Below are 20649 nucleotides of genomic sequence, written 5' to 3'. Positions count from 1 at the left end.
TAACTCAGCAAAGGCACTAGTCCTGGGTCTTTCCATCCATCTAACTCTTAAGTGTACGCTGATGAAGGCACTTGTAAAAAAGTTCAAGAGAGCACGCTACACTGAATTCAGTGACAACACACCAAGGTTAACTACTTAAAATACAAATTTGTATTTTAAAATAATTTGGAATCTGAAATGTTGATAGATACATTCAGTGTGAGTGTAACTGTAATGCCTTAAAGGTTTTTTGAACAACTGTAATGAAAGGAAGTCTGAATATTCTAAACATCTGTTTAAAATGACCCATCAATCCAGTGATCAAAGGAAGACATAAACTGTCAAACACAGGAAAGGAAAACATACTGTGTTTTCCCCACTTCTCATCCTCTGCAAGTCTGCAAACAGCTTTGGTAATCTCAAACAGAGCTTTTGCATTACGCTCCTGCAATAACCTTTAATTTCATGGTGTATTTGTTGCATTCAGCACACAGGCAGGATTACAACTGACAATCTTCAGACTTATATGGGAAAAATAAACTGCATGAAGAGATCATGATCTTGAGCCCCCCCATCCCACCCCACGCTCTCAAACACACCGCCACCCTGCTTTGTATCCCTATGCCTGGTTGAAGGGGAGACCCCCACCAACAAGCATGCAGTTTTACCAGTGAACAATTAGCCCCGGAGCAAGAGCAGGCCCTGCACTGGCACATGTGGTTAAGAGACGAGCGCTGCGGGAGAGCGCCAGATGATGAAGGGATGAGGTTGGGAAGGGGGAGTAGAGGAGAGGATATTGAGGGGGGGTACCCCCACCCCATCCCGGGTGAAGGAGGCGAGTGGCGCGTGCCAGCCACACGTGTGCCAATTTTTGCCTTCCTTCATCATTCACTTTCGGATCCTCTTTACAGAGAAGATATACATATAAAATAGAGAGTGGAACTTTCCCCCCTCCTTACATCCAGTCCAACTTTGTCCCCAAATTTTAGGAGCCCACCCCGAAATTGAGCTGTGATGTAAAGGAACCCAATGGTTAAGTCGCTTGTGCTACAGAAACCAAACTCGTCTTCCCTCCCCTCACCCTGCCTCAAGCGTCTTTCTACAGTGCAGCGTGCCAACTGGGCCCAGTGCCAGTCGCATTTGCAACCACAAGGGACCCCCGTCTTTTCGCCTTGCCTAATGAAATGACAAAACAACAGATTTGCATATGCAGAAACAGGTGTTGTAACAGGTTTGACTCCTCTTGACCCGAGCCGTGTTAAAGAGAGAAAATGCTAGAGAAAAAAAGTTTATGGCCAACAGCTGCCTGGAGGTATTTAGGCTCTAATGGGCACTCAAGTCTGCACCATCTGCCCTGCTCCTTGCCAGGAGTGACAATCTAAATTAAAAACCACTCATCAAAAATCGTAAAAATAAACCATTGTTTTGTTGGGTCCATATGTTGTGGCTATTTTACTTCATTCTCAGAGAGTTGCATTTGAGGCTGAGCTTCATGGCCTATAGCTGTGATCCAGGGAAAATCCAAAGAGCCACACAGTAGCCTGTAATTACCCTCCCACCGATCTGTTGCCTTCAAACCAAAGCCCTGCGTCATCCTCCACAATATCCAAGTCCATCCTCTCCACATTACAGAGGAGAAAACCTAGAAGAGCCTGTGTGGTGAAAACATGGCCATTGTTTAGAGTAGGATTAGGGATTGCCATCCAGGAGCACGAGCCGGGTGTTCAGATGGTGAAAGAAGAGAAAAGCACTACGCTGTACTTGCTCAGAACTTGATAACTGCTATTATGTTTTATGCAGATTTACATTCGCATTGCCAGAAATAAAAACTGTGGTGGAGAGTACATGGTGGCGAAACAATCCAAAGTTAAAGCGATGCATTTCTGGAAATGTCAAACGTCTCCCTTCCACGTTTTGACCAAATTATGTCCTGACTCAAAGGGGCCTGACTGGGAACATTCTCTTTGTCCTTTTGCTGAAAGACACGGCTAGTGTACAACACCAAAGCTATGCCCAGCATGCTCAACACCACCGCAACCCAACCCCCCACTACCATTTTTCTCCCCCCTGTTTTTATTTAGACGGGTGAGACAGAAGGAACAAACCTGAGACAGTCGTGACCCTGCACGAGTGCTGTAACTTGTTCTAGAGCTATGCCAGCAGAAGGCAGCACCATATGCCCTCAGCCCCGAGCTGGATGCTCTTTCTGCAGCCTAATGTGCCTGTCAAAAATTGTTACTGTCATGACCCCCCCTCTCTTTCATGTTTTTCCCCCTACACACAAAACATGTTTGAAATAAACATTTTTTCCCTTTTTCTCTGTGTCTCTTAGGGTAAAGAGGAAAGGTTGTTTCCTCTGTGAGGCACAGTGTGTTTTTGTTTCTAAAAAGGATAAAACCCATCAATACAAACCATTCTATAAAGCCCAGTCTTTACAACTGTACACTCATTAACTAATACTATATTTATTTATTTATTTAAGGTAAAAACCAACTTAGGCATTATGAAACCTAACCTCTTTTTCTTTTTTCTTACATTTCTATTGTGAAATTAATTAAAATAATCATTATTCTATTAACATATCATATATAAAGACCTTCTAAACCTCAGTGGACCTCAGTCCTCACTGTTTACAAGTGACAAGCTGATGGCTGAATGCAGTCTGAGTAACAGTGACCTTGCCTTTTACCATGAGTGACCTTCTGTCTTTAATTCAGGGCAAGACCCCCAAAACCAACACTTTTTTTTTTTCACATGAGGACATCGTCCATCTGACCGTGACTTGAATAAAAGCTGTCATGCCCTCACACCACACTGGCCACACAGTAAACATGCAACTGCTAACTCAAAAAGAAAGAAAGAAAAACTGAGGATATAAAAACATGTAAGGTCTGTGGCTGCTATCAAATGGACCCATGGTTGTATGTGGCCACAACCAACATCGCCCGTTGTGGGCTCCACATTTTGAATCCTGCATTTCCATCTTTTTTTAGAACCAGAAGTGAACACATCTGGATGAGTGGGTGGAAGCTTGGTTGTCAAGGTGCATCCATAGACTGCGTGGATGCATCATACAGACACAGATGTATACTATTTAATGGAAAAACAACATACAAATAAAATGTTAGAACATCACTCAGCAAACTTAAAAGAGACTTCCTGGAAAGTCTGAAAGTACAATTAACAACACAGCAATCCATATCATTTGTCAGCTAACTGCATTAAAAAGGCTCCAAAAGGCTGCATGGTTGGAAGGTACTGTTAGTGACTTGAATCAGCAAACAGCTAGCATTTATCCACCTCTGTCAGCACCCACCTTTGAGTGGTAGGACTAGAAAAGTGAAATACCGTTCCAATTACCTGTCGCTCATAGCAGTTTAAATAACATTTAAATGGATAAATTCTAACAAAAACCTAATCTTCCCAAAAAGCTGGAAATAAGCTAAAGAGAATGAATAAAATGCTTTTGTACCAGGCTGTAGAGTTCAGCGATTTAATGCTGGAGTCTGTGGAGATTGACTCGCTTTTGGAGACAGCCTCAAGTGGCTATTACAGGAACTGCAGTTTCTGGCAATCCGTGCTGGCTTCCATCTTTCACCCCTGAAGGTTGCAGCTTGGTGTCAGCTGAAAGGAAGACTACAATATATGAGGTCACGGTCAAGAGTAGAACAGCCAAGAGGAGAAATTTAAACTTTATGAAAAGCATGACTTATTTTTCATAACTGTAAGAAAGATTGTGTACACAAAGCTAATGTTTTATAACTTTGCATGAATGCTTCTTTGCATTTAGAGTCAGACACACTGTGATACACGCCAGCAAAAAACTACACATCTCAGCTTGTGGAGTGTGGTCATCTGTTTGTGAGTTTTACAACCCTTGGAGGGATACATGATGACGTAAGATGTAGTAATATTTGCAAAAACAATCTTTACAGGACATTTTGATACGTGACTGTTTTGATTAAAGTCAATTTACAGCATAGCCACATAATCTTTTTAACTTGGGAAAGCAAGCATAAAAATCAAATGGTCAGTGAGTATGTTACCAACTTTTCCCTATTAACTCACCCTTGTGTGAGGAGCCTGCAATCTCTCTATAATCCACATCCCCTGACCCCACCCTACACAGCTTTCTCCAGCCAAAGAGTCACAGCGTTCCTCGTCGACAACGGTGTCTAGCTGGGCTTAAGAAGTGACCCAGAGCGTAACTAAAAAAGTCTGAGCTGTCTCAAGACTCTTAGTAACTGGGACACACAAAACATCATTACTGAAATGTGGATAATTACAGTCCAAAAGAGTGGCCTCCTAAGCATGTAATGCACTCTTTTATCTTAAGAAGTCAATCTCTCCAAAGCTGACAGCTTGCAGCATATGATCCTGGTAAACAAATACTTTTGCGCGGCACAAAAGTGCCATTAAAGGCCAAAACTATCAACACAAATTCCATTCTTAACTTGGAGGGGGAGGGAACCAAAGTGCAGCGGGGAGGGGGGGACGGACGTGATCACTTCTGGTTGCTTTAACTTGCACGGAGGTACGGAGGTTGTCATAGAAACATTTCTATGAAGGGATATAACCTGAACACATGCCATTTAATCACCTTTAAGTTTATGTAACAGGGGCTGAGTGAAAACACACTGGATGGGCTCACTGACGAGGTTAGATAAGTGATGCTGCTAGTGCGCCACTCCCTCAAATTTCTTAACCATGCATGCCCCCCCCCCCCCCGAAAAAAAAGAAAAAAGAAAAGAAAAGCACCAACACCTCAAGGGTTGAGTGAACAGTCTGCTTCATTACAGTGGTACTGGGGGATGGGTGATGGTGCGATTCAAACACTAATCCAAAAATGAGTGTTTCATTATCTAAAGAGCCAAAAACAACACTGATGTGATCTGTGTATAAAAGCCACTTTCTTCTAATCAAACCCCCCCACCCCCTTTTTTTTATTTTGCACAGTGCACAATAAAAAACTGTGGAAACTGTGCAAATTTCCACAGGAGTATTAGAATAAAAAATAATAATAAACACAAAGGATTTTTCTACTTGAGTTCAGCTAGAAGCAACAATTCTCATATCTGAGACAAAATCATGCATCAACCAGCGTTCATTGAGCTGAAAGCCGAATCTTAATTTTGATAAATGATTGAAACATATGACAGGGTATACACATTAATCCTGTGGAGGACATTCATTTTCCTATTACCATAATGTAGAGCACGACCACCCAATGATGAATGCTGCAATCAAAAAATGGACGCAGAGTGGGGAGAGCCGGGGTAATAAGTGCGCTGCTCCCAACAACGGTCAGTCTTGAAGGGAGACTAATGGCAGGTCTCTCTGCATCTCTCCCACTGCCTTAAGTGGGTAAGGGAAGGAGAAGAATGCATCCTGTTTTACAAAATCCAGTGGCCTCACTTACCAAATGCAAGGACACCTAAACAACAAGTAAACAAGAGTCTGTTTTAAACACACTTTGAGAAATAATTACAGGGGCATTTCAACAAAGGTTGATTGTGCGCTGTCGCTGACATATTTCACAAGGGGCATTTATTGCCGCCTGGCCTTTGAAGAGTGAGAGCTGCTGAGTGAGGGGGGGAACTGGCCCACACCTGCATAACTGAGGAGGGAACACCTGTGCACCCTGCGGCTTGAACAAGTAAGGTCGATCCAGCTAATCCAGGGGTGAAAGCTGATCAGAGGACAGGCCTGAAGAGTTCTGCAGCTCCCAGTGCCTTGTTAGCCTTTCTTTACCAAAAGAGAGGGGAAAAAAAAAAGTTACATCTATTGATTTTTGGGCCACACTTGATTGCAAGACAGGAGGGACAGGGAGTGTGAAATAGAGGAGGCCAGCAGAAGATTTTTTTAGGAGCTTGTAATGTTTAGAGAAATTAGTCTGAATTGGAGGTTTATCATGATGAAAAGCAATACACTACCAACACCCCTGTCTGTTTCTGGACAACGAAAAAAGATGGAATATAAAAATGGAGCATGCAACTACGGTAAGCTGATTAATCGTAGATATTGATAACGCAGACAGCAGTCATGCAGGTAAAGGATCATTAAATCTAAATGCACCTTTTGAGCTTAAGAAGCTGTGACAGTGGTATTTAAAGAAAAATATAACTGAGCACTAGTGGAACATGGTTTTAAAACCACCAGTCATATGTGATATCATTATATGGCTAGAACACTAAAGGATTGCACTGAAAAAGAATTAAACTGACTTCATATCTTACACACAGAAGCTGCAATAAGATGCAAATCAAATCACAGTTTCCTTCTTTTTTTTACTAATTACTACAACGTAGTAGGTAGCTGCATAAAAAATAAATTCAGCTGGAAAATAAAATAGCTTCCAATTAAATTCATGTAGATACTTGTCCTTTATGTAGTTTTTTGTTTATTTTTCTCTAGTGAAGACTATATATATATATATATATATATATATATATATATATATATATATATATATATATATATATATATACATATATATATATATATACATATATATATATATATATATATATATATATATATATATATATATATACACAAAAAAAGAAACAAAAGAATTGAGCTGGTTTCGGAGCAAACTTTTTAAATTAATTTTTAAATATTTAATTTATCACATAACGGTGAATAAAAATCGGTAAATAGCCTAATTCTGTTAGACATGTGGAATAAATGTGTTAGAAAATTAACAACTTGTTTTATATCGTCGCACTTAAAAAAAAAAAATCAGCGTTCAGCTTTCAGAGCAGGCAAAGACTGGACAGTGCTCTCAAAAGGTCCTAACAGTTTTTTTAAGCGAATACCGAGCTAAGGGAAATCTGTCAAAGCAGCTCGCTAACTCCGAGCGCAACGTGTAAATAATAACCCAACAAAAAGCAAAAACTTGACAACCAGCGGTTCACTTCCTAATTCAAATGCAGTGGACAGAGAGGTTTAGAAAAAATAGTCAAAGGTTTTCGGAGACTAATACGCTCCTGCGCAGGAAAACTTACCACGAGAAACGGCAGGTATATTTCCCTAAAGTCAAAGTGGACACGCCAGGTGAGAAACCGTCGTCCTCTACACTTGCAGCCGTCTTCGCACGTGACTGTCCAAGTTCACCATAACGCAGAGAAAATGAACAACAAGCTGCAGAGTAAATAAAAAAAAGCTCAAATATTCCTCCGCTGGGCACCGCTGTCGGAGACAGACACACACACACACACTCTCTCCTGCGGTCTCCCGTCAACGCCGCTGTTATTACTAATGCAACAGAGAGAAAAGCAATATACTGAGTCCTGTTTGAATGACGCGCAATGCGAGGAAGAAGAAGCGGCTTGTTTTTTTTTTTTTCTTTCTTTCTTTCGTTACGATTCAAACACACATCAGGCAGCAACCCGGCAAGCAAGTAGTATATTTGGGACTAGAACCCCCCCAGGGGAGGCACTTGCTTGTTCGCGGAGGTGTGTTTGTTATTTTTGGGCGTACTGCGACCCCGTGTGACGTCAGGGCCACCTGCTCTGTAAACAAAAAAAAAGTATTTTTAAAAGTTTGCTCCCCCCCTTTTTTTCACTCTTCGCTAACGTTTAACTATTAAGTATTTTAGCGGGGAGAGCTGCTGCCCGTGTGAGGAAGCGTTCACCATAGTTAGATATTATTGTTGGGGATTGAACCGGTAACCTTCCACTAATGGGACGATCCCGCCAACCAAAAAGCAACATTTCTTGTTTTTGATAAACTTGACTTTATATGCTAAAACTCGCAAAGAAGTAGTGCGAAACCATCCGCTATTAAACTGAAGAAAAGAATCAATATATGCCTTTAATGTTCCTGCAATATTTCATCAAGAGGATCTGCTTTTATGTAGCAGCTTCCTCCGGCATACATCAATCGTGACTGTTTCCCTTTTGAATCTTTTTAAGGTCATTTTGTGTGTTTTCTCCTCTCAAATTTTGCGTAATTAACCGACTTTCATAAAACTGCACGACAGGATTTTTTTTAAACAAATAATAATGCAAATGAAAGCATCGATGGAAACAAATATACCTTAAAATCTTCAGCAGCTTTCGAGCCAGAGTTTAAACTGCACCTCTCTCATCAGCGGTGACATTTTTAAAGCTGGCGTTTTTACGTGCACGTCATTAAATTGTAGGTTTGCAGATAGAAATATTCGCGGTTGTCTACAAGTGTTTACACTGAGAGGATGATTGGAAACCAGTGCGTGAAAAACATAATATCCTAAACGCCATCATCATTATGAGTGTTATTAAAATTGTGCTTTAGTGTAAACACGTTTAAGGTTAAACTCTGTATACAGAAAATCACTGTTGAATAAATACTTTACAAAAGAAAAACATACGACAACATGTACAGATTCTTGACTGGAGGATTTTATTATTACTTATTCTGTCATACCTTTACAACGTAATTTAGTGTATTTATTCATCTAATAGTAGATCCGAAGCCAGTCAAACACTGAGCACAACCCTGAGCAGTAGTTAAAATGATTTGCTTTCTTCTATCTCGTCTTTCCTCTTCTTTCTTTCTTTTTTCTTTCTATCCCCCCCTCCCCCTTTTTTCTTCAAACGTTACGATGTTCATAGCTTAGAAATAAATATTCAGAATAATATCAAGTGGGAAAGGAAAAGGAGTAAGAGCTAAGTGTTTTGCTTAAGAAGGGCGATTAGTGCATTTAAAGATTATATATCTGGTGTTATTTATGTTACAAATAATTGAGAGAAACACGGTTGTAGGTGATGTGTACATGTTGCTGTGTAGTGTGGCCATGTGAATTTAATATACAAAAAAAGATCTATTGTTATTACCATTATTATTGTTATTACTGACTAAATACGTAAATATTTTTTAAAAATACATTATTTTTTAGTTATTATTATTCTTATCAGCATTATCCTGAAAGCTGTTTCCTGTTGGCGTGTATGCACGGAATACCCATATTATATTCTGAAATCATCTGAAAAAATACAGTATTAGACACTTATCTGTCTGATGTAATATAAACTGGGATTGTTCCAGTAATTGTGTGGTATACGCACACAGTCTTTTCTACCGTTTTGTGCTTTTGTTTGTGTTAAAAATCTTTATTGCAACTAAATATTCCGTGAAACGTGAATTAGAGGAAGCAGCATCTGCAAAATGATGAGGACATGAAGGGAAAAGCAGTCTCGTGGAATTGTGACGGTGGTATGCCGCCACCTACTGGTCATTCTTTAAAACAGAAAACAACTTTCTGATGAAGGTAACTGGCACAGGAAGTCTTAGGTACACAGAAGAAATATTAATATTACCTTTTCCTTCTGTAATGATCTTGTTTGTGGACAAGGCTAACTGTACGCCTGGAACTCATTATCACACTAAGGGAGACTACAGTGGAAATGCAAATGAATTTTAACTTGTGCTGACATGAATTTTACTATGATCACATAGTGCCATCTACTGATAAAACTTAGTCACACAATTCGTCTTACATTTAGACATTTTTTTTTTAGCATTCCTGCTACTGACTGTATGCATTTAATGTTATGTATTTTATATGATTGCACTTAGCTGTAGCAAATTAACACTTGTCACATGTCTGCCTTTTCATACGCTGCAAATGATGCAACTTAATCACTAAAACTGCAGTTGAAAAGTCCAAGGAGAGCATTTTTGCCTTTAGTATGAAGAACAAAGGGTCCTTTGGGGGAAAAGAAAACCCACTCACACACTTGTAAAAGATTATACAACAAGCACCAATGTCTATTTACAAGATATACAAGATCTGGGGGTATACTTATCCAGCATATCAAGGATTAGTTGAATTAAACTTCCTATCTGAGATCACTTTGTGCAAAATCATGTCAGTATGCACACGCACACAGCCAAAGAAAGAGTCCAATCTCATAATAATGTTCTGTTTTGTTGTCCAAGATGCAGTGAAAATTAAGTCTGCTTTAATGTCGATGATACAAGAGAGTCCCTGGCCTTCCAAGAACAGCAACAGAACTAATACTAATTTGATACATTATTGATGACAGTGTGGACATGCTTTCATTTCCTTGTCCACGTGGAGGTGACTAGTCAGCTGCAGCTCCCCTGCAGTGGGTAGGATGATACTTTTCTTTCTAGGGGACATTTCAGCAGGGGACACACTTGGTAACACAAGGAATTTAGGTGTGGCAATTCAGTTTCAGTTTCAGACCAACTTACTGTAGCTTCCTATGGTACTTCAGTTGATCAGTGTCAGTAAATACTTTGAAGCGGCAGCACTAATAGTTACTTTGTCTGGAAAATGCATTTTACATTTTATTGCTTTTAACACTGGTGAGATTCCTGAACAAAAACTAAAGCATCTCAGAGCTGTTCTCATATGTGCGCCTTATGCTAACAATCAGTCCTTAGGTTGATCGATCACTCTCCATTTGTGCTGTTTCAAAGGATGACTTTTCATCAAACTTTAGTCTGTTGAGCTTTAGATTTATACCCAGAGGCCTGATCACCATTAAGTAAAACTAGACAACTGCTTTTACAGTGTAGCCAAGAATGCAGAGATACTGTATCAGGTGTGGATTGTCGAAAAGCAGGTAGAAATTTTGCTATGTGAAACTTTTAAGACTTTGTTGCTGCAAAGCAAGTAAATGTAAAATAAAATAAAAAACTTCAAAGTAGCTTCAAGTATGTCCTTTTTCTGCACTAATTTTCCATTGTAGAGCTCTGTAAATGCTTTGCTTTCATGTAGTTATGATGTTACTAACAAACATATTATGAGAGCGTAACCGCGAGGATAACAGGCCAGCCTTGGTCTAGTTATATGTGTCCTATTAATAGGCCTGGCTCAGGCTCACGAGCTTCGCTGTAACCGAACTCCATCTGTCAAGTCACGTCCTCTCCCTGCTCTCCCCTCTACACTATCACTGTAGCCGGGCGAGGGTCACTCTGGTCTGTGCCACCCTCCTAGTGGACAGACGGCAGGACAGGCAGACAGCTCAAGACCATCGCGTATTATGGAGACTCTGTGCGTTCAACCCTCGCAACAGGACGGGCTGATGATGGAGGAGGAACAAGGGAAAAGTGGAAAACAGGATGAGGGGGGAATGAAGGCCTCTTCTCTCACGGGCTCCACCACAGATGAGGAGACAGATGACGACTCGGAACCAGAACCCCCACCAGTTATTCGCAGGAAGGTGTCTTTCGCAGATGCATTTGGCCTCAACCTGGTCTCTGTCAAGGAGTTTGACAGTGCTGAAGCGGCAGAACTAGAAGTCAGTCGGGCTGCTGAGCAGGAGGCACTTCATTCATTAGAGGAGCTCTATATGTGCTGTCTGTTTACAGTCCCGTCATCCCCGGAGGAGCTGGAACAGAGGCTGCAGGCACAGATGGTCGAGCTGGAGAGCATTGAACTCCTCCCAGGGACCACCACCCTTCGAGGCATCGTCAGGGTGGTCAACCTCTGCTACAGTAAGTCTGTTTTTGCCCGGATCACTTTCGACCGCTGGAACAGCTGCTTTGACCTCCCGGCAGACTATGTGCCCGGGTCCAGTGATAGAAAAACAGACAGGTTTGCCTTCAAGTATACTTTGGTGCCTCCGTTTGAGAGAGAAGGGACTAGATTGGAGTTCTGTCTCTGTTATGAATCATCAGCGGGCACATTCTGGGCTAACAACAAAGGACTTAACTACGTGATGTTCTGCCACCAAAAGGGACAGATAAAGGAGCACGGGCCTCACATGCAAGAGGAGAGCTACAAGAGCAAGAGGAGCTGTCTCAAAGCTAACAGGTGTGAAAGTCGGAGTTTTTTTAAACATGCCTTTCTGCAGGAGGAAGTCACTTGTATGTCAACCAAAGCCTTCTGTGAAACTTTTTTGTGCACTATAGCGAGAACGGCCCTGTAGCTACAATTACTGTGGAAGGAAGTTTGAAATTCGGCACAGTGCAAGTGCACTTACACTGTGCTGCTCTTCTCATTAAGAGAAGTCATTGAAAGCAATATGCTCCACTAACTGGGCCATTGTGTGTTTACAGTGAGGTGTTATGTAACCATCCAGTGGCCTGTAGAACACACATTGCCCATTTATGGCCAGATGTATGCGCCGGTTTCCATGACGTCTCCACTGTAGCAAGATATGCTCATTTTATCCTCTTTGACCCCATCTGCAAAATTCTTTTTTTATGCCTGAAGAATTATAGCTCCCCTTTATGTGCATGCTCTGGCTTTGAGCTGCTGCAGCACAAGGGCCAGATAATGCAGCAGACAAACATATTTCAAAGGCCTCTGGCGCAGATACACACTGTCTGGACGTGCATAATAGGCATTTTGTATACTGTGTAGCATAATTATACAGCACGGCCAGTTGTTGTTTAAGGCGTGTCTTTAATAAAAGATTGAAACCTGTTTTCTATTATACCATTTGACTTGAACCCCAGTGCTCGAGGTGTTTATGGGGACTTTAAGCTTCGCGAAATTATGAAACACAACATCTGGAGGACAGAGAGCAACAATACCCCTTTTACTACAAAAAGATCTGATGAATACTATACATAATGGATTGTTAAATTAATTATCTGGTACTGTCTGGAAAACATCTTATGTCACGCTAGCCATATCTTATTTTGAACAACAGGAATGGAAACACAGTGGAGAAGACCCGGGATAATGCTAACACAGCAACAGTTGCTACAGGTGTGTACTTAGTGTTTATATATGCATGCATGTGTGCATATATGTTTTAATGTGCAACAAAACTTTCACCCTTGCCTTTTTTTGGTCTTCTGCAGAACTAGAAGCAACACAGAGAGCAGAAAAGGCCCACAGGCAGACACTGGACAGCAAAGATGTCCAGTTATTACTTCACAGTGATGACCACAGAAATGTGGTGAGGCTCTTTTTATATTATTTTACCCTACCCCAAATGATAATGAAAAACATTTATTGATAATGAAGTAACGTGCTAGGCCAGAGGCTGCAGTTTGAGGTTCAGCAGTTCCCACCATGCTTTTAAGAGAGGTTGAAAAACAGAGAAAAAGGAGTGGCAGTGTGGGTCATAGGGATTTACAGAGATAACGCCAGAAGGGGTAATGTTTGGGGTGTCTTCAGTGTTTTAGGAAATTAGAAAACACCAGCATCGCCAAAAAGTAAACTCCCCTAGCCATAAAATGTATGTTGTGTCATCATAAAAACGCAGTTCTAGTTTGTCTCCAAGGTACAAATGATAGCTGAGGAAGTGGTGCATGTTATACTGCACATTGAGTCCCAGAAGGGTACATGAAGTTAGCTAACCTGATACTTGGGAACACATCTGAAATCCTTCACATTCAGTCCATTAATAATACATGGAGCATGCTTGTAAACATGTGGGAAAATTGATGAGTCAAACAAGAATAGGTCTGAAGTTGCTAGATTATTGAAATGCATTGCATCTTGGATATATAAAAATACTCAAAGGAAAGGCACATTTTTAATCACCAGCCAAATATCAGGGTTTCGCCAGCACAGTGACTTAACAAAGCTCACTGCTTTGACTTTTGGCCTTTTTTGACAGGTGGAGAGCGTAAAAAGCAGACGCAAAGCAGCACGTTTGGCACGTGTGCAGGACTACCTCTCCCAAAGAACGCATCAAGAATCCAAGAATCTTGCATGTGACTCAGCCAGTGGCCAGAAAGACTCTCAGTCTATGCCGGCTCCCTGGGGTGACTCTGCCAGCATGCTCTATAAATACCAAAAGGCGCAACCGAACGAGTGCCCGCAAGTCCTCACCTACCATCAGATTCCTCTCCTTACACTGGACTGGAGCAATGACAAACCCCAGCAGTGGGAGACGGCTGATGCGGATGACATCTGGAGCGGAAGAGCTAAAACGATCTTGTCAAAAGAAGAAAACGCACCTTCTGCTGATGACATGTGGGAGACCTTTCTTCCTGGGACAGATGATACTGACAATAAAAAAGCCTCTGTGTGTGATGCGTGGCAGGCCTTTCTTAATGGGCCCGACCATTCTAACGTTCCAGAGTCAGAATGGCTGCAGACAGCAGCATCAGTGTCTCCTTCAAACGACAAAGGGCTCCAACCCCAATATTCAGCATTTCGAGAATTTCAACTGGGTGCCGATATTCCTGCCGCCGCACAGGCACACTGCTTAGATGCACGTCAGCCTCTGTCAGACACATGGGGAGAACTGCTTACTAATGTTGCCTTGAACACCGAAGACCACCAGCCAGCAGAGGCATGTGTCACCAGCCCAAGAGATGACAACGCAGCAACACAAGACGCATCCCAAAGGTCAGAGACGAGCTCTGTAACAGACACTCCACAGAAACTTTGCCTCGAGGGGGCACCGCGGTCCGAGGACTCTATTGACAGTTCAACCGAGTGTCACAAGCATGTGGTCCGGGAGCCAGAAAGAGAAGGAATAATAGGAGGAGCAAAAGAAGTAGAAGAGGAGCCCATCACATCACACATGGCTGACTTAATAACAAGCTCAGGGGAGTCGGAGACAACAGACATGACAGCAATGCCAGGGTTTCAGAATGCCAGTGCTGTTGATAGTATCTCACAGGGAGCAAGGCTGGATGAGGGTCTTTCTTCCACCGGGGAAGGAGAGGTTACAGGTACTACACACAATGGTGTAGATGACATGCTGGCATTTAGGGAGACAATCAGACAAGGGACAAAGAATGGGGCGAGGTATGTTTCTTCCACATCCAGAAAAGGAGTGGAGGAGGAAGACATCATGATGAACTATACGGAAAATAAAGCATCTACAGAGGAGGAGATATTTAGGCCACACAGAACAGAAGAGAGTGAAACCTCCCCAAGGTATGCAGATGAAATGCAGTGTGAGCAATTTGGGCCAAACAGAAATGGCGGAAATCAGCAGGAGAGTGATAGAAATGAAACAGGACCTCAACATCTACACGATGGTGGATTTGATTCAAAGCAGGAAAACAAAATCGTGGCAGCTGAATTGAATGAAGGCGTTCCATTGAACACCAAATGCGTGACAGCACTCGAAGAGACAGAGCAGGAAACTTACTTTTCAACAACAGGTGAGGAAACAAAGGGACTAATAAGTACAGCAGAGGAAAGGTTCCAGGCGTTAGATGATCAAGCATGGCAACATAATGATACAGCTTTAGATGTGAGTGCATCAATAATTTTGGATGTGCACGACAAACAGTCACAGTCAGACCAAAGAGGCAAGGAGCCAAAAGTTGAGATGAAGCAGGAATCACAAATGGAACAAAGTGGAGTGAAATTGAAAGAAGGTGAGCACGGATTAAACTTCAACAAGACAGAGGTGGGAAAAAGCTTTAGTTGCAACGGAATAATAGCAAATCCATCAGAGCAGACGAGACCAACAGAGAAATCAAATGAAGTCAACCAGGCTTTCCAAAGTGGCTGCAATACATTCAGACCTCCAGCAAATAAATGCAACCCAAAGGGACTGGAAGTGGTTGAAGTGGGATGGACCGATTCACAGGAAGACACGGAGGGTCAAAATGAGAACATATGCGGTGAAACGAGCCAAGAGGAAATCGAAGTAAAAGAGAATGTCGCAAAGAAAGACACTTCAGCGGAACACCAATCTGAGACGTTACAAAGACTAGAAGGAGATACGAGTCAGGAAGACAGAGATGAGATGATGAGCATTCGGGAGCTGAAAATGGAAGCAGGGAGGGAGTTAATGGGTAATGTGGAGGGCCCTCAGGGGGAGAGGAAGAATGCACCGGCAGAATTGAAAGAAGAAGAAGAGTTGTCAGCAGAAGTTGAGAGCTCTCTGCGTGTTGAATATAAAAAGCTGTCACATGGAACAAAAGAACCTATTATGGGAGAAAATACTGCATCACTTGAGGTGATAGAGGTGGGATTGGAGGAGATCTTCATAGAAAGATTTGTAGAAGATTTGGTCAGGGGGATTTGGGAAGAGGTCTTTGGCAGAGAAGTGCAGGCATCAAATAGACACACTGATATTGTTGATGGAATGGGGTGCATGCTGAGAGATACTACACAAGGCTGCCATGTTCTTTTTGAAAAAGACCTCAATGACACTTTTGATTCAGGGGTATTTTCCTTGACGGAATTACCAACAGATCCAAACTCAAGTTTCTGTCAAGGGCTGGAGCAAGCTGTACCCACTAAAGGCCATGAACGCTCTGTGGTAGAAGGAAGTAAGTTACTTGACATAGCAGAACAAGCTCACGTTGTCTCTGAATCACATGCAGATTTGATTTTGAGTGCTAATCCCAGTCACAATCTCACCACCACCTCAGATGCGCATAGTCTGCAATCATTGCCTGAAACAACTCCAGCTCTGGCAGAAGCTCCGATGGATCTGGAAAGCCACACTCGCATAAAAGAAAGATCGGCTGCTCATTGTGAGACAGGCAGACAAATAGAAGGCTGTGTAGTTGCCCATGGAGAGATTTTTAATAAATCAGCCCACCCATCTCACAAACATCCATCATCTTCCTCAGAGAAATTAAAAGAGGCCGATGGTCTTGTGTGGTGCAGTATATTATATATCCTCAGTCACGTCACCAGACTTCTAATCTATGCCCTCTTAATTAGTGGATTCTTTGTCATTGTTTTCCTCTATGATTTCCCATCAGTCTTAGCTCTCTACATATTTTCATTATCATGGTGGTTTTATAAGTGGAAGAGACAACATGTGATGACAGACAAGGAGATGGTGGGATAGCCTAAGATTTAAGAAAAAGCAAGAGTGGTGAAGAGTGCTACATCAGCACACTACTGTAAACTGTAATGTCCACTACCATGTACAGTGCTATTAGTGTGTGTGTGAGTGTGTGTGCGTGTTTGTACACTTGGCTGATTTTCCCATCTATTAAGTTACTTAATAGACTGATTCTGAAACTTTTTGGGGTTGACGAACCATTAAACCTGAACACAATATACTACTTACCTGTCTTTGGACTCGCGTGCATTTTTTGGTTAATTTAAATACAGTCTAATGGTAAAAAAAATGGTTTAAGTTACAATAAGACTCACTAAACAAACAGAATTTGGTGCAGAAATATGTTTTTGTTGTTGCATGTTTTGTAACGCTATAAATCTGTCTTGCAACTCCAAGTAGTCGATCTAATTTGAGTTCCCATTAGGGCGTCATTCTGTGGTTAAAAAAAAAGACAATAAAGGAATACAATAAACTTCAAACTGAACTGAACGTTGTTAAAATCATAGGAATTTTCACCTTTTGTTGAATGTTTTAGTCCACAGAAATGTTTTAAGTGTATGACGTGTGTATGTTTGCTGTGTTTTATGGGCCCAATACCACTTTATTATGTAACAAATGGAACAAATTTCCTTGATTTTCTTCAATAAAAGAAATTCATGTGACAAAAAAAATACAACAAAGAAACCCCCATTGTTTTTTAAATTGACACAGCAAGATTTCTTTTGCCCTGGACATTTTCATATTTCACAACTGATGAACTTTGCATGATGCATGTTTTATGACACTACAGCTTTGTGGTTTGTTCACTACCGGTGTTGGTCAAGTTACTTGAAAAAAGTAATCAGTAACTAATTACTGATTACTTACCCCAAAAAAGTAATCACGTTACTTTACTGATTACTTATTTTCAAAAGTAATTAATTACTTAGCTACTTTTTAAAAACAGGATTTACAACCTGAATAGGTAATAAAGCAATAGATCTTTCAGCCCAATTCTGCGTTTTCTGCATAATCCATCATACAAAATGTAATCAAATGGAAACGTCTCTCTTTAAAACTTGTTTTATACGTTTTAATCTTTTAACTTTATGCATCAAGCAAAAATTTTATTATATGCAACATGCACATAAAATATTTTTTTTTGTTTGTGTTTACACTCACTCTTTCAAATAGATGCAAGTAAAACACAGCAGAAAATAAATAAAATCAAAGACTAGCTGTCCTGTTGCTCTATTTTCACCTGTAAAGCAGGAGTGAGGTAGGCGGAGGTTTGCCCTGGTGCAGGTGTGCCGCAGTGGTCAGTTGAACAATCTCTGTGAATTTCCCATTACGTCGTAGCGCACTCGGTGCTTGCTTGGAAGTTTAGGGGGGGTTTTTGTTGTAAAAAGAAGTTTTCTTCCCACGCAGTGAACAGCGGACACTAATGTTTTTGTCACTTTTTACGGAATCAAACTCAAAGTAAGGTCAGTACTTCCACGCTTTAAACGCTGCATGCTCATACTCTCTCCCGCACTCGATATATTATCCATTGTTGATCTGCACACAGCTATTGCCATGAATGTTGCACTCGCTTACGTCATTGTCATGAGATTCTCGCAAAAAAAACCCCACGGTTTTAGTAACGCAGTAACGCAGCGAAAGTAACGATAATCTAATTACCGTTTTTGCAATAGTAATCCCTTACTTTTAATCGTTACTTGAAAAAAGTAATCGCGTTACTGCCCATCTCTGTTCACTACTTCCTAGACTTTGATTGTACAAGGTTGTTATACTTACTGTAATTATTCATTGAGACAATGAACTAAAGTAAGTCTTTAGAGTACTCAGATTATATTTTTATTGTACTATGTTTTGCAATTCAAGTAATTTGTTAGTTGCACAGCCCTAGGGACCAGTCAGTGACCCTCTGGAAAACTCCGGTCGCTATGGAAAAGTGTGTACTCTGTGAAAGGTTGGCAAGTGGGTGCTGGGAGTTGGTTGCTGTGGTCAGGTGAAATCAGTTTTTAAAAAAGTTACTGCTATGGACAGAGAGGTTTTTGTTTCCCTTATTTAACTTAGCAACAGCGATCAACTTCCACTATCATCTTTCCAACCAATTGGTGAATATATTTTTTTTTTCCTAGTAACCACATGTTCCCAGGGGGTTTCTGACCTGCCTCTAGGCCTGCGAGACTGATTCCTAAGCAGGAATGTGAGCTATTTTTAAAATGTGAGCACATTTGTCATTTGCTTTGGTTGTGACACAAGATGAAAAATGGAAAATATCCAAAGCAAATGCAGTGTTTCTGTCTTGCTTGTGTCAGTGTCCATCTTAAGGTAATTGAGGAAAGAAGCTAACGAGCTCAGCTTCATATTTTAAAGTAGCAAGTAGCTAAGCAAACCTTAGCTGGCTAGGCCAGCTAACTTAAAAGCGAGCTCCACAGAAGCTAGCTTTTAGCTAAGCTGTTACCCAGGAGAAGCTTGCTGCTGGTAATGTTGTGGAAGAGATGATCCTGTCATTAATTTACTTAAAACAGCGTCACAATGATATAGTCAGAGGTAAACTGACAGCAGGCTACACAGATACTGGACAGTATAACCAACATGCAAAAGCTAAGTGCAAAGAAACATTTGGTTTTTTAACCTAAAGTTAGCAGGTTTTTTGTTATTGGATTTACATGTTGGTATAAAGATTACTGCGTCTTTTTGGAGATTGCAGGTTTAGGGATATTCATTTGGAATAATGACAGTATCTCAAAGAAATTAAAGAAAAATAATATCAAACATTCAAATAAGTCCTGTTGTTTCATTTTTTCCCCCCAGAATAATCACATTTTAATGATCAGATTAGTTCACTCTAAACCTTTGTACATGCTGACATGGATTTTTAAATTATGCTGCTTGGACAAAATGCAATGAATACAATAACTCCATCTGCTAATACACAAATGAACAGATTGTCAAGGTAGGTGGTGATGGAGAGAGGACCCAAAGGCAGGAAATGGAGGCAGACTGAATGAAGGAATAAAAAGGGCCTTCATTGGCTGATACAAACACAACATAAAGCCCAAAAGTGAACCAAGAAGGAATAAGAAATACTGGAACACAAAGAGTATAAAGATGACTATATCTACAAACATGGCTGATTGGTGAATCAACAACAGAAGGAACAGAACAGAAGGAAGGAAAAAAAAGAGTAATGTCTCTGCACAACTGTAATCCCATATTCCATTTGTGCCTATGGCTTGTGCGGAGGACAAAAAAAAAATCCCTGTATACATGTTCCAACCCTACAGAAGGGTTAGGAAGATTGTTTTGATGATTACATGATCCCAAAGAAAAATGAATTCATGCATATTTCAGGCATGTATCTTGCAACACAATGTATTTCATAGCTAACATTTATTTTGGCACCATATTGACTATGGTGCTTGGGTGCCTGTGAGGCTCTTGTGTGACTCAATATTTTATCTGTTAGTGTACCACAAGCAGAGAGTTTCTCACTGTGTGACAATGTGTGCAATAAAGTGGCAGCTTGAGTGACACTGCACTCCAGTAGAAGTCACTTGATCCTGTCTGGGGTATGTTGACCTTTTGTAAGCTGGCTCCAATCCTATGCTGGCACCTTTAGAAAACTGGCCCAAAGCCAGTGTTTTCAGAGCAGAGGACTACTTTTTCTGTAAGGCCCTGTACCGATGAGACGCAGTGCAAATTTGGCACAAAGACTGTGGTGTGCACTGACAAAAAGTAGCAGTGACGGGAAGAATCTGAGAAACAAGGACAGAATCTTGATTATCTGGGGTTACCCAGAGGTGTAAGGCTGCTTGTTATTTTCCTGACTAGCTCGTATGCCAACGTGTAAGGATTATAAATTAATCAGTGCTGCACCAGGCGGAGGGATAAGGCTGCACATTTACAGATCTAGATAGCAGTGAGAGGTGCAGAAGCTGTTAGAAACCACAACAAATTGTATTTCCTTTTCAGCCCACTCCCCTTCAAGATTTAC

General features: G+C 41.1%; 2 protein-coding genes across 8 annotated transcripts in view; one reads left to right on the top strand and one right to left on the bottom strand.

Annotated features, from left to right (window-relative positions):
• The window catches only part of foxp2 (forkhead box P2), a 103367-nt gene extending 95961 nt beyond the window's left edge, over window positions 1–7406 (bottom strand). For 2 of the 6 annotated variants that reach the window (XM_080886726.1, XM_080886731.1), the window contains exons 1-2: window positions 6987–7406; window positions 3452–3603 (exon numbers count right to left, since the gene is read on the bottom strand). The gene's annotated coding sequence lies outside the window, so the exon portion shown is untranslated. Of the gene's footprint in view, window positions 1–3451; window positions 3616–5588; window positions 5725–6986 lie in introns of all 6 variants that reach the window. The other 4 variants (XM_080886729.1, XM_080886727.1, XM_080886732.1 and 1 more) reach the window with 4 other exon arrangements.
• On the top strand, window positions 5737–17306 carry ppp1r3aa (protein phosphatase 1, regulatory subunit 3Aa). Of its 2 annotated transcripts, none has more exons than XM_080886725.1 (4): window positions 5737–5978; window positions 12594–12652; window positions 12748–12845; window positions 13512–17306. In XM_080886725.1, the coding sequence occupies exons 1-4, from the start codon at window positions 5968–5970 to the stop codon at window positions 16665–16667; spliced, it is 3324 nt and encodes a 1107-aa protein (XP_080742851.1). In that variant the 5' UTR covers window positions 5737–5967; the 3' UTR covers window positions 16668–17306. The 2 variants fall into 2 exon arrangements, with proteins under 2 accessions (XP_080742851.1, XP_080742850.1); XM_080886724.1 differs by lacking the exon at window positions 5737–5978 and adding an exon at window positions 9739–11749.
• The last annotated feature ends 3343 nt before the right edge of the window (window positions 17307–20649 follow it).

Source organism: Rhamphochromis sp. 'chilingali' (genome assembly GCF_963969265.1).
Source record: "Rhamphochromis sp. 'chilingali' genome assembly, chromosome: 7".
In the NCBI taxonomy this organism is placed as follows: domain Eukaryota; kingdom Metazoa; phylum Chordata; class Actinopteri; order Cichliformes; family Cichlidae; genus Rhamphochromis; species Rhamphochromis sp. 'chilingali'.
Note: the sequence above shows the minus strand (reverse complement) of the source record. Positions and strands in the feature narration are given on the sequence as shown.